The sequence below is a fragment of the Diorhabda carinulata genome, chromosome Y (genome assembly GCF_026250575.1).
Source record: "Diorhabda carinulata isolate Delta chromosome Y, icDioCari1.1, whole genome shotgun sequence".
Classification (NCBI taxonomy): Eukaryota; Metazoa; Arthropoda; class Insecta; order Coleoptera; family Chrysomelidae; genus Diorhabda; species Diorhabda carinulata.
In genome coordinates, this window is record NC_079473.1 from 663,443 (window position 1) to 677,700 (window position 14,258).

At 33.5% G+C, this 14,258-nt stretch overlaps 1 protein-coding gene across 1 annotated transcript; it reads right to left on the minus strand.

Moving 5' to 3' along the window:
- Positions 1-12,763: 12,763 nt before the first annotated feature.
- LOC130903075 (uncharacterized) lies at positions 12,764-14,014 on the minus strand. Its single transcript, XM_057815336.1, has one exon. The coding sequence runs from the start codon at positions 14,012-14,014 to the stop codon at positions 12,764-12,766; it is 1,251 nt and encodes a 416-aa protein (XP_057671319.1).
- Between the last annotated feature and the right edge of the window lie 244 nt (positions 14,015-14,258).

The following is a 14,258-nucleotide window of genomic DNA, read 5'->3' on the forward strand; positions in this document are numbered from 1 at the left end:
GATATTCAGAATCATTATTATACAATTTCTTAAACTATTTCGATTATTCGTATTTACTACCAACTCCGGGAGTTTCTTTTCCAGCCTTTTTCAAGGTAAGTTCATCCTCAAACTTACTCTTATTTACCGATACCTTCCATTTGTACCTAACCATAGTTATTAACCTCTAGTTTCTCACCCCTTTTCTTTCCAAATCAATCTTCACATCATCTAATATCTTTAGATCATTATTCTCGATCATCCAACTTTTATTTTCATTCTTTTCTTTCATTGTTTCTAACATAAATGTAACATAAACTTTTGACTTTAAACAGCCCCTCAAAAAAAATTCGCAGCAGTTAAATTTGGTGACTTATAACCTATTTCGAATTTTCCAAAACTTGAAAAAAACTCGTGGGGGTACATGATAGATTTTTGCTCAAAATTACATTATAACAGACTACAATATTTTTCGTACCGTATGTTTGGTACAATAAACTCTATTTGTAGAAAAATCTGCGGGACTTTGAGCCGTAAGGGATTTTGAATTATTATAAATGTAATAACGAGGGAAACTATTAGTTTTTGTATGCACAACTCCACGCGCGATTTCCCAGGTAGCTGTGTCAGAAATATACGTGACCTCAAAACTGCATTTTCCAACTATCATATCGCTTGTCCAGTTCAAGACTGGTTTATTTCAAAAAAAGCGATTTCTCAGGAGAGCTGATTAAAGTTTATGCTTTTCTCTTTTCTCTTTGATATCCGATGATTGCATTATCCGAATTTTTTAAATTTTGCACGAATCATCACAATAAAAGTACCCCTCTATAGATTTACAGAGGTTTTCCCCTCTCTCTATACTATTTATTTTATGAGTAATTATGAGCAAAACTCCAAGATGATCCTATCTTGCACCGAAATATTTCAGGTTTTTATGGATAACTCCAGTTATTAATTATTCAAAAGCTGTTTATTTTTTATGAAACAAGTACAAAAATAAGAACAAAAGTGTAAAACATAATAAATATCTTCATGAATTCAAAAATCCTTGAGACTAGTGAGACATTTTTAGTGAAAAAAAGTCATGAGTCTTCATTCTCAGTGGTAACTACGTCTTTCTTCAGACTAGGTAGGCACTCTTATCACAAATTGTAGACAAAAAAAACATTTTCATTATTTTAAGATAATCACAGCTTATTACAAAATATGACTTTGTACAATAAATGCATGTAAAACTTTATATCTAGATACTACAAAAAGAGAAAAAAAATACTGTGCCAATTCGTTTCCTACTGAAGGAACTCAACAATACAATTACTTGGAAAAAAATGCATGTAAATAATTTTACAACTAGATACTTAAAAAAAGAGAGAAAAAAATACTGGGCTTAATCGTTTCCTATTGTAGGAAATCAACAATACAATTGCTTTGGAAAAAAATGAAAATAATAATAACAGTATAAAATAACAAAAATTGTAGGAAAACCAAGGAAGCGATTAGTTTGCACCTTTTATAAATTTTTGTAAAACTCTTTGTAACACAGAGGCATGACAGCTACACCAGTGGTTTTTTTCTGGAAAAGAGAAAGTAATGCTTCTTTTTTTTTATTAGTGATGCTCGACTTTCTTGTATAGGCCTTGGAGAGTGTTACAGTTGGAGTGAAACTGAAACTGCAAGAAGCAGATGAACTGCTTCGACGTTTCTTGTTCTGGTTTGCTATGTTGATAGATTTGAAATCTTGCTGAGAGAATGATGTTTTATATCGAAAAAATCCAGGCTCATCTTTGTGGGTCTCAATCACACAGATATCAGCGATTGGTACCTTAACACCGTCTTCATTGAACAAAGCGTCCTTTATTGTCAAGTCAGCTGTCAGCTTTGCTGGAGGTGTCTTCTTTGCTTGTGAGTTGATTGAAATATAATTTTCTGGGACGTAGATAGGTGAGGCTTTTCTATATTTCTTTATAGCCCGTTCTATAACAGAGTGAACGTTGTCGCCCTCGTTTTGAGTGTGTCCAGTTACTAGGAATTTGTGCGCTATAGATCTGATATTTTTAAGCTCCCAAGTGGCAAACATGAACAGGGCAAAAATAAACCGGTTTTTTTGCTGACCTCCGCAGTTATCACTGTAAAAAATGACATCAACTGGGGTATTGACAGTTCTGTTTAGGTTTTCGAAGTATAACCAGATGCAACTGCCAATTTCGTTGGCACCCCGTTTTGCTTGGCCTTCATGCCACATGTAACAATATGTCTTCTTGGACTTTAGCTCATACATAGTGAAGTTATACACGTTTAATTTGGACACGTAATAAAAGGCTGATGATTCTCCTTGAGGGCAAGGCAGGGAAGTTTGTAGATCAAAAACGGTCACAATTTTATCTAATCCTTTATCTGTATCTTTTTCTAATCGAGCCATCTACTTTTCTCTTAAATGCTCTTGGTAATTATCTTCGAGCTGTGCTTTCTCAGATTCAGAGGCGTTCAGGTAGCCCAAACAAAAATTACACTGATCTTTTTTAGGGCGGCGGAAAGCAATGTTGAACTCGGTGTTGAATATGAAGACGTACATTGAATACTTAACGAATGGCTGGCTTGCCTCTTTCAGGACCTCGACATAATCACGATGCAGATCTGCAATAGACTTTCCTCCTTCAATGTACTCCTTTTTACTATTCGATCTGCAGTAGTGGCTTTCGAGGCGAGGTATGGAGTTGATGTGATTTTGTACACCTTCCTTCATCTCAGGTGGAAGAGTGGGTTGCTTATGGTGTTTTCCTCTTTGGTCTGATGCAAAAATACCACCAATGTTGGATTTTTCTTATCTTATCGCAGTGTTGAGAGCTCGAGCACTGATATTGAGAGTGGCCAAGAAGAAGATCTTGCATACACGTATTTTTTTCTTATCAATAGTAAAATAAAATACTTTGTTAAGGGCTCTTGGTGTTTTATCTAATCGGCCGAACGGTATCGGGGGTTGATTTCAGAAAGACAACTGTTTAAGAACGCTCTTTGCAAATGGATATTGAGAGGTTCCAGTATTTAGTAAAAATTTCTATGCGCGTTTCCTCGCTTATGTTGGCTGCACAATGAAAGCGACATTTAGTTTCATTGCACGGTGGCTGTACCTTCCTGGCTTCCCTCAACTTGACGAATTTTTCTTTGGAGCCATCAGGATTTTTCCGCACTCCCAATGATTCGTAACTTCTTCCAGATATCTCCATAATAGATCACTTACCAAGAACAATATTACTAAAAATTTCAGTGTTAAAGAGGGCTATCTCAGGTTGTCTCCAATAATTTCTGGAAATTTAAGAGCTAAAGAGGGCTATCTAAAGTTGGCTCTTCCTTGAAGAGAATAATCTAGAGGGAAATAAGTTAATTTACCATTCAAAATAGAGCCATTATCATAATAGTTCAGTTTTGTACTAAAGATTGATATGAAAAAGTTACTTACTGTCGGTTTATCACATAATAACCCACTATTGCACAATAGAACTCCACTCTCTCTATGTGTGGCAAGGATCAAAACTGAAATGATTCACTCTTGCACTGCCCCCCCTCCACAAATCAAAGATGGCCCACTTACATGCACTCCTTCTAGGGGTGATCCACTAAGTTTTTTAAGAAACGGTCTTACACAGAGTTAGTAGAGGCAATTTGAAGATAATTCATGCAAAAAACTGAAAATCGCTTTATTTTGAGTTAGACTAGTCTTGAACTGGACAAGCGATATGTTAAGTCAAGGAATCAATCCGATGAGTTTTAAACACGGAAAAAAAAGGATTATGACAGAGTGTCTTGATAAACTCCACTTTAGTAATGAAAATAATGAATTGTGATTTTCTGCATTAGAAGATAATCTGTAAAAAATACATCGAGGGAAAAAGAAGACATGTACTCAAAAGTAAAAGGAGTAACAGAAAGAGACATATTCAAAATTATACTTATCTACAATTATTCTACATATCTCATAACAGTAAAGGGTGACACAGAGTTGAAAAGCTAAGAACAAATGTGGAAAACATTGAGAAATACGGTCCCCTCAAAATTCTTTATACATATAATTAATATTAATTAGATACCTTCCATACAACAGCTGTAACCCTACATTTTGATGTTTAGGTCTTTTTTTGAGAAGAATAATGTTCCCTTTTCGTTCTCTCAACGTTTTTGCTTCTATTAGCATGATATGATAACAACATACTTTCAACTGATTGTTGAGGTGCTAAAAAAATAAAACCTAAGTGTGTGGATATGTCTCGTTGGAAACTGCATTACCTCACCCAATTCAAACAAAAATGTTTCTTGAATATTCAACAACTCTAAATACCTTTGACATGGTGTACAATAAACCAATAAGTGGCATTACAATGTATTCGCTAAGCTAAATTTACACTCAACTAAGTCATATGCATACAGGACTTTTCAGGAAAATTCTTCATTTTTCATTCAGTTTCATTGGCAGATATAGTGTTGAATTTGTACAAAGTGATTGAAGTGATGAAATGGTACTTAAGTGACTTGAAAGTTCTTATTCAAAAACTGATAAGACAATAATTTGAAATAATGATGGAAACATGACATAGCTAAAGTTATTTTTTTCAGACTAGTTAGAGATTTTCAAAGGAAGTCACCTAAAATACTTAACAAAATATATGATTTAATATCAAATATTGTTGAGCAACTAATAATTATTTTGAACAAGAGTAAATTTATTGGAAAAATATTAATATTTAAAGAAACATCTACTCATCAATTCATTGTAAACTACAAGTTACTTATTCTTCACAATTGGGGTAGTTTCTTTGAAGAATGTAACCAAGCCAAAATTACTCAATATTTTATTTTCTTACCTCAGAAATATGAATAAAAGAAGTAAGATGGGTCAGAACAATACGAGGATCTTTTCTATCACATATTTATTGTGCAGAAATACCACAGTTCATTTGAATGATCTTTATCTTGCAAATCCATAAGGTAGGTACTCCAAAGCTACTAAAGGTCCCCATGTGAATCCATCCAAATGCTTCTATTATATCAATCATTATATATAGGTAAATATTTAAAAAAAGTGTTGTTGGGGATTGTTTTAATCAAATTTCCAAAAATATTACCTAAATGATAGAATCACTGCAAAAATCTTCAAAGCGGTTCTATTCTTACTACTTCAATAATCTAATTCTTTTTTTGTAACTGGACATTCACAGACATTACAATACAAACTTCCAGGCCCAGTTCAGATCAAGCTACAATAGTGAAATTGATGAATATGTTAGAGTACGTACAATTCTTTTTTATTCTTGCCAATATCTTAAAAACATTTAGCTTGTTTACATAAAACATTGTAGTGTGTACGTGAGCATTTTCAAATACACAAGTACGTATAGGTATATTAAGTTTAGGTATACTGTCGGTTTATCACATAATAACCCACTATTGCACAATAGAACTCCACTCTCTCTATGTGTGGCAAGAATCACTCTTGCACAGCCCCCCCTCCACAAATCAAAGATGACCCACTTACATGCACTCCATCTAGGGGTGATCCACTGAGTTTTTTAAGAAACGGTCTTGCACAGAGTTAGTAGAGGCAATTTGAAGATAATTCATGCAAAAAACTGAAAATCGCTTTATTTTGAGTTAGACCAGTCTTGAACTGGACAAGCGATACGTTAATAATCATGTCGAAGCTGCGATCGTAGCACTGCTACTAAAAGATATAAAAACGGAACTTAAATTTTGCATATACCTCGTAGTATTCAAAGCCTCGTGATATTTCTGACAATTCCGGTATTAAGTTTAATCACAAATTCAATCGGATGAAGATTTAAATTAATTAAATTTTGAGTCTTAAACTGGTATTTGTTTAAACGTAATAGCACCCCAAAAGCCGTTGGGTTATAAAACGACGACGCGCAGTCATATTATTTTTAAATTACCCAATCAAAAAAAAAAGAATTGAATAATTGACGTTTCTTGAACAGAGACGATTTTTCAAATTTCAAAAATGTTCATTTGTAGATTATTTAAACCTACGAACTTTTGATTTGAGGTTAACTCAATAATTAAATCACCCCGCGTTGTTCAAAACGTACCGTTTTGATACTGAATTCGAGCTTATGACGTTATTAAGCTTTATTTTTGATAATGAGGACAGTTGAGCTTTTGTACTGTACAATTGATCTCGAAATAATGATTGAAATTGTACTTTTAATTAATTAAAGAGAATCCAAAGGAGCTGATATCAGATCTCATCCGAGTTTGTGTGTAGTTTTGCCCGTTTCTCCAAGGATATATTCAAAAGAGAATTCTCTCGTGTTTCAATACGAAATTGTTTGTAATGCAAATTCAGTTTTATTATAAAATTTCGTTTCTATATACGTGTATTATAATCAATTTTAATCTCAAGACTTCCTCGAAGAGCTCCATAATAAAAACATCTTATTGTTCCCCATATGGGATTTTACGATGTGTCCAGTATAGGCCCAGACTTGGACCAAGTGTCCTAAACTTGGTGGGACTGTGATTTAAACCCGGTTGGGATAACGTATAACTATCATTTATGTATCCCAATAAAGTTGGGATAAAGTATAACCATCATTTATGTATCCCAATAAAGTTGGGCTAAAGTAAAACTATCATTTGTGTATCCCCAGAAAGTTGAGCTAACGTATAACTATCATTTATGTATCCTAATAAAATTGAGCTAAAGTATAACTATCCCAATAAAGTTGGGCTAAAGTATAACTATCATTAACATGGATAAAAAAATTTAAAACTACGAAAATTAAGGTTTTTGTCGTTTAAAAAATAGTAAACTACTGCCGATTTTAACAAAATTCCGAATATAGAGTACACGCGTGATAAGACTTTCTACCTTCTCATCAATTTTGGAAAAAAAAATTTTTTCCTCGTACTTTACTTGAAGAATTTTTATAAAATATTTTTTTTTCTCTTTTCAACTATAAAACTTTGGCAAAATAACTCAAAAATTGGTATCCTCGTATAAAAATAAGTCTTATTTCATTTTTTCCATCACACGATCCACAATATTTGAATTTTATTCGAATTAAGATACTAAATTTTTTGTAAATTATATCCCTTGAAAAATTATATATCCCACGTCTATGGTATAATGATATCAAAATATACAGAATCCGAAAGCACAACAATGATATTTTTGAAAAAAATATATTCTTCTTATTTTACCCTTGAAAATAAAAACAAAAAAATTTAAAATTCGAATTTAGTATAATAGTAATAATAAATCCATTGAGCTAAAAATGATGAGTCGATTAATCATTGTACTTTTCTTTTTAATATTTTGGCTCCGATATCAACCAAATTTCGTACATGGGGGTTAAATGATATAGGGATTCGACGACAAGAGATGTCAGTTTTCGAAAAAAAAAAATTATAACAAGGGGAAAATCCATGAAAATTGAATTTTCGTAAAAACGATATTTCCAATCTAAAAAATAATACCTTTTCTGGAATCTCCGGCGACGAATATATGATATTTGATCTTTTTTCCAATACTTTTAGACGAACCCATATTTTCAAGATTTTGCCGCAAAACCGAGAAATTTCATGAATATTGTTGTCATCCCCGAGTATAAAATTGCAAAAATTCGAAACTATGAGAGTTATCATGCTATTTATGTTGTCAATCGATTAAGAAAATCTTCATTTCACTTATTGGTCTCATTGCAATTCTTCATTCCCATATATACGCGTATTATACAGGGTGAAAGTCGAGACAAATTTTTTTCTCAAAAAAATTCACATAAAAATTCATATTATCTACAGATCCGCAGCTGAAACGCGGTAATCAAAAAAAATCGGAAGAAGACCATAGGTGCTATCATAGAAAAAATATACCCCCTCTCCCTTGATTATACGAGGCGAGTTATATAGCTTTGAATTTGAGCTGTTGCAACGAAATTCGACATTTCAAAGGGTACCCCTGTGGAATGAAAATGGAGAAAAAATGTTTTGACTCCGATTTCAACCAAATTTTGTACATGGGGGTTAAATTATATAGGGATCCGACAAGAGTTGTCAGTTTCCGGAAAAAAAAATTTTGACAAGGGGAAAATCCATGAAAATTGAATTTTCGTAGAAACGTTATTTCCAATCTAAAAAATAATACTTTTTCTGAAATCTCCGGCGACGAATATATGATATTTGATCATTTTCCCAATACTTTTAGACGATCCCATATTTTCAAAAATTTAGCCACAAAACTGAGAAATTTCCGGAATATTGTTGTCATCCCTGAGTATAAAATTGAATAAATTCGAAACTTTGAGAGTTATCATGTTATTTGTGGCATCAATCGATTAAGAAAATCTTCATTTCACTCATTGGTCTCATTGCAATTCTTCATTCCCATACATACGCGTATTATACAGGGTGAAAGTCGAGACAAGTTTTTTTATCAAAAAAATCCACATAAAAATTCATATTGTCTACACATTAGCAGCTGAAACGTGGTAATGAGAAAAAATCGGAAGAAGACCATAGGTGCTATCATAGAAAAAATATACCTCCTCTCCCTTGATTATACAAGGCGAGTTATAGAGCTTTGAATTTGAGCTTTTGCATCGGAATTCGACATTTCAAAGGGTATCTATCATTCCTGTGGAATGAAAATGGAGAAAAAATCGTTTGGCTCCGATTTCAACCAAATTTTGTACATGGGGGTTAAATGATATGGGGATTCGACAAGAGATGTCAGTTTTCGGAAAAAAAAATTATAACAAGGGGAAAATCCGTGAAAATCCATGAAAATTGAATTTTCGTAAAAAAGATATTTCCAATCTAAAAAATAATACTTTTTCTGGAATCTCCGGCGACGAATTAATGATATTTGATCTGTTTTCCAATACTTTTAGACGAACCCATATTTTCAAGATTTTGGAACAAAACCGAGAAATTTCCGGAATATTGTTGTCATCCCTGAGTATAAAATTGAATAAATTCGAAACTATATATATATATATATATATATATATATATATATATATATATATATATATATATATATATATATATATAATAAATATATGTATTCATATATAGAAGGAAATATAAAATTCAAATTCCAAATATATTCAACTTTGATATATTCCGAGGAGGAGCCGCGATGTCGCGGCCGCTTCTAACTAGTTCACCCGTTTAAAGGGAACGTGAGCTGGGTTTAGACCGTCGTGAGACAGGTTAGTTTTACCCTACTGATGACTCGTCGTTGCGATAGTAATCCTGCTCAGTACGAGAGGAACCGCAGGTTCGGACATTTGGTTGACGCACTTACTCGAGCGGGTAATGGTGCGAAGCTACCATCCGTGGGATTATGCCTGAACGCCTCTAAGGCCGTATCCTTTCTAGTCAAAGGTGGCAACGATATCTCTTGGAGTTCCGAGAGTCGAAAGGCTCAAAACAATGTGACTTTACTAGGCGATCGTAGCTTTGTTGCGGTCGTCGCACGAGCCCTATATCTATAAAAGATCATTTGTCGACGGTGGGATCGATCCTTGCTATGTACGACACGATCTTTTAATAGACGAATATGGGTAAAACAATCATTTCGATGTTGGAACTCGGAATTGTCTGAATTTTTTTGATTTTTGGAGTCTTTTGTTTTAAAAAACGTCAAATTTTTATTTGTATTTCAAAAATTACGAAAATAAAACGGAATAGGCCTAGAATCAAGAAGAAGAAGAAGAAGAAAATTCAATGAAATAATGTCGAAAAATAGACAAAAAGGATACTAAATATGTAATTGTTATTGAAAATTTAATAAAAGAACGTCTAAAAACAAAAATATACATAACAAAAAAAAGTAACGTGTAAGTCTTACATTAAACGGAGTCAAAGAAAAATATTTAACAGTGTAATATTTATTTTAAAAAATGGTAGTTTCGTTGTTGTTGAGTTCCAACCTAAAATTCATCACCTTGTATATGTTGGAAACGATAAAAAAATCAAAAATAATTGCTCATAATGGATAGAACAAATTTTTAGAAAAATATAGAAAACCAAACACGTTTATCGGTTAAATAGTCACGCCCCGATTCACATCAATTTGCTTTGTACGTTTTTTTTGTTGACGTGAAATATTTTTGGTTCATGGTTCTTGCGCGCTTTTTTGCACTTATTTTTTACGACCCTTTTTCAATTAGAGTTTATTGGTTCGTGTTTATGTATCCATCTTTTTATAGCGAGAGGAATAAATATGCATTTTTTGCAAATTGATCATCGTAATTTTGAAAAATTAAAAATGTAATAACAAAACTCGTTTACATTTTTTTAACATAAGAAATCCAAAAATGATAATGTATAAATTAATATTGATATAGTTTCCGCGTCCTGATCAAACCCTGTATAACAGAGTTATTTGACAGATACTTGAGTTTCGTGATACGGCAACACTGATGTGAATACATATATGAAATCTGTCATTGTCATCATAAAGTTTGACATTTGTAATGGCGAACGTGTTGTTTACTACGATTTTCGACGTAGATTAAACCAATGTTGAAGAATTCGGTGATGAAACCCAATCTCGCGGACGTTGTTATGAACCCACGTTTCATCTATAACATAAAACGGTTTTATTTCTGTTAAACGCTCGATGTAAACATTTTCGCGTCGATGGTTTTGTTTCAATGTGCGCAAACGCGGCATCCATCTTGTACTCAACTTTCTAATGTCAAAATTTTCAGTTAAAACACGATGTACATGTCGAGTATGTTTGCTATGAATAAACTGAACGATCCACGAGATTTCAGAAAAGATAATCGTTTTCTTCTCACTTCTCATTTTGAAAACATCGCTATACATGGTTTTCCCTAGCTAGTATCTAAAAGATTCAAGAATGAATGTTACAACGGGACGTAAAAGTGCTTTTTACAACCCCCGATATTAAATAGAATCATATATTGCAGAATTCTACGTTTAAAAACTGCACCAAGAAAAATGTTGAAAAACTCATCAATTTAATCGAAAGATATATTCGAAAGACTATGGTAGAAACGGTCTAGAAACAAACAAAACATCATAGAAAAGAAAAAAAGGAAGTTTCAAAACGCATCTAAATAGGAAAAGAACAAATTATAGTCAAAACAAATAAAAATTTAAGCGATTTTTTATCAAATTGCAGCGTTTTGTTAGTTTAAGTTGAATGAAATTCATAATTTTATCATATCTGGTATACGAGTGAAAATTCTCTAAATCTGTTGATTGCATTTTAGATTTTAAACCATGCAAAACATTTTAAAAAGAATAATTTTTTTTCGTAACATCAACAATTAAAAAGTTAGAGTAGGTAATTTTTAATTTGTTACATGTTTCTCAGTGTACTTTTATATAAAACATAGAAATTCGTAATAAAAGTTGCAGACGGTGGTAAAATGAAGCTGTTAAAGTAACGACGATGTTCAGAAACTATAATTTTGTATAATGTTCAAAAAACAACAACTTATATATATTTAAATAAATTTATTCATACAATTTAACAAATTAAAGTTATTTATTTGAAAAAATGATTGTTAATAATAACAGTATGAGCTCTAATAGTAACTATTCCAACATCATCTAAATTTTCGGGATCATTGTCTGGTTTTTCTTCACGATTAGAAGTATTGACAGCGTCTTCATCGAAAGCTACTTCTAGTTGAGGTATTATCGTATCTTCGTTATCGTTTTCAATAATAGTACCCAGTTTGAGATCTTGTTTAGAACTAGAAAGTTCGCTTAACATAATAGGTACCTTCAAATCTTCAACGCTTCTTTCAACTGAACTCACGAATCTTGGTGGTACTCGAGGTAATTTCTCCAAAAATACAATGGGGAATGTACATTCCGTTTGCGTGGAAGTATCGCTGGTTCTTCTTCTCAATATATTCATGTTCATTATTATAATAAACGTTTCAGTAATTATGACAGATGTCAAAACAGATCGGTCAATTTTGATATATAAACTGTCAATTATTGTTGTAGAACTAGGGGAAATGTGCCTATGATGGACCCCTTAAGGAAATATCATTACAACTTTTTTAGTTTTGGACTTATTAATTTTTTTCACATGAAAATATATACTTAGCTCGAAGTTTATTATAGTATAGGAAGATTTTTCTGCCAAATAATTTCCTGTTTAATAGCATAGCTATTTTTAAAAAAGTAGTCGAGGGGTCCATCATTGGCACACATCTGCCCATGTCGGACCCCTTTAAAATAAATGAAAAAAAATGTCTTTAAAGTTTTATTAGAAAAAAAATATAGAACAAACTAACATCACGTTAGGTACAGAGCTCACAAATAAAAGACTTGCAATGGAAGGAAACACCAGCGCACTCATTATGGCACCACGAGTTACATTTTTGACAACGAATCCACTTTTCTTTTGCACGTGAGTGCGAGAATAACTCATTGCAGTAAAGGCAGCTAGCATCATCATCTGAGTCATCTTGTCCCTTTTCCAAAAAGTTCTCTAAGGCGGATTCATCTTCATCAGAACTGTCATTTTCAATGACAAGTTTCCGTTTTACTATACTGGTTTGTTGTTTTCTTATCTTTGTTTCCTTTTCTATAACCTTCTCTTTGAGTTCATGAATTTCTGGTGTTGAATTCAAATGACCAGTTTTTCCCCTTCTTCTGCATTTTTTTTATCAGTACCAATTGCTACAGTTTGAGGGGGAGGACAAATTTCCTTTACAGAAATGTCGAGAACTGACGATGAAGACATGTTAAGACCAGATGTGGATGGGGTTTGAATTTATAATTCCATTTGGTTCTCGATGATATCTCCTTGAGCCTCGGGAATCTGCTTATCCGCTGCTAAAGCTGGTGCAAACTGCCAGTCCTCGAAGACATGAGGATTGAAAGGATGAATGCCAGTCTTTTTGAACGAATTTATTGCATTTGATGTTACAGCACTCTTCAAATAAGCTTGATTGAGAAGACCTGCTATTTTGAATTGAGTCACTGCCTTCCCCGGGTTTTGACGAAGCCATAATTGAATTTCTTGATCAAAATACGTATGAAGAGGACGGAAGAATCCTACGTCCAATGGTTGAACGTGATGTGAACAATCTGCCGGGAAGCAGAACACAATTACCCCATTTTCTTTTGCAAACTGAAGAGATTCGAAACTCTTATGGCTACTGTGCCCATCTAGGAGCAAAAGAACCTTATTGTTATTAGATGCTTTCGTATACTTCACGAAATGCTTTAGCCATCTACAAAAAATTTCACTGGTCATCCAACCTTTTTCTTGTACGAAAGCTATGCTACCAACGGGAGCACCGTTCATAAGCTCATCGTTCATCCTTTGACGAGGGTAAATAAGAGCAGGAGGGATGTAAGTGCCCATGACATTCATTGCGCACACTACGGTCACGTGCTGCCCACGCTCTGCACTGCTGAGTGCACCAACTTGCTTCCGACCTTTTGAAGCGTAAATTTTTTGACATTTCTTTTGGACCGTAGTCAAACCTGACTCATCCATATTAAATATATTTTCGAGAGGAAAGTTGTACTGCTCCAGAGTGTTAGATAGTGCATTGAAATAGGCTTGAATATTAGGCTTGTTAAAAGCCTGGGCTCTAGCTAATGATGTACTTTCTGGACTACGCAAAGAAATTCGTGGATTGCGCTTCAGGAATCCCCTCACCCATTTCCAACCTGCCATTTTTGTTTCACGATTGAAACGATGCTCTATTTTATTTTTTTCGGCTACTTCGAATACCATCCGCCGCAAATATTTAGAGGTTAAACCAAAAAAACGTGTTTCCATATCAATAATATATCCTGCAATCTCCTCTTCGATGGCTTTAGAGAAAATTGCGGTTCGTCCTCCCAAATTACCCTTGGAACTGTCCTGTTTAGCCAAACGCCTTCGCAAAGTTGTTTTGGGAACATTGAAGGTCTTTGCAGCCAACTTAAAGCCCATACTGTGATCTTGTACGTTCTCAATAGCCTGTCGCATATCATGCTCGTCCCACTGTTGTCTTTTTTTGGATGCCATCTCTATAAATGGAAAAGAAAAACTACTAAAACAATATATTTATTTTGTTTATTTCAGTTCCAATGATGGACCCCTGGTCCATCATTGGGATCCGTTAAGTAGTCCATCATAGGCCATATTGCATAAATCAGATAAAAATCCCAATTTTTTTTGTTCTCCGCCATAACCTCAATTTTTACTCGCCAATCAACATGCAACAGTTCTATCGAGCTGTAGTAACAAAATCAGATTCTAGCTAAGAGTA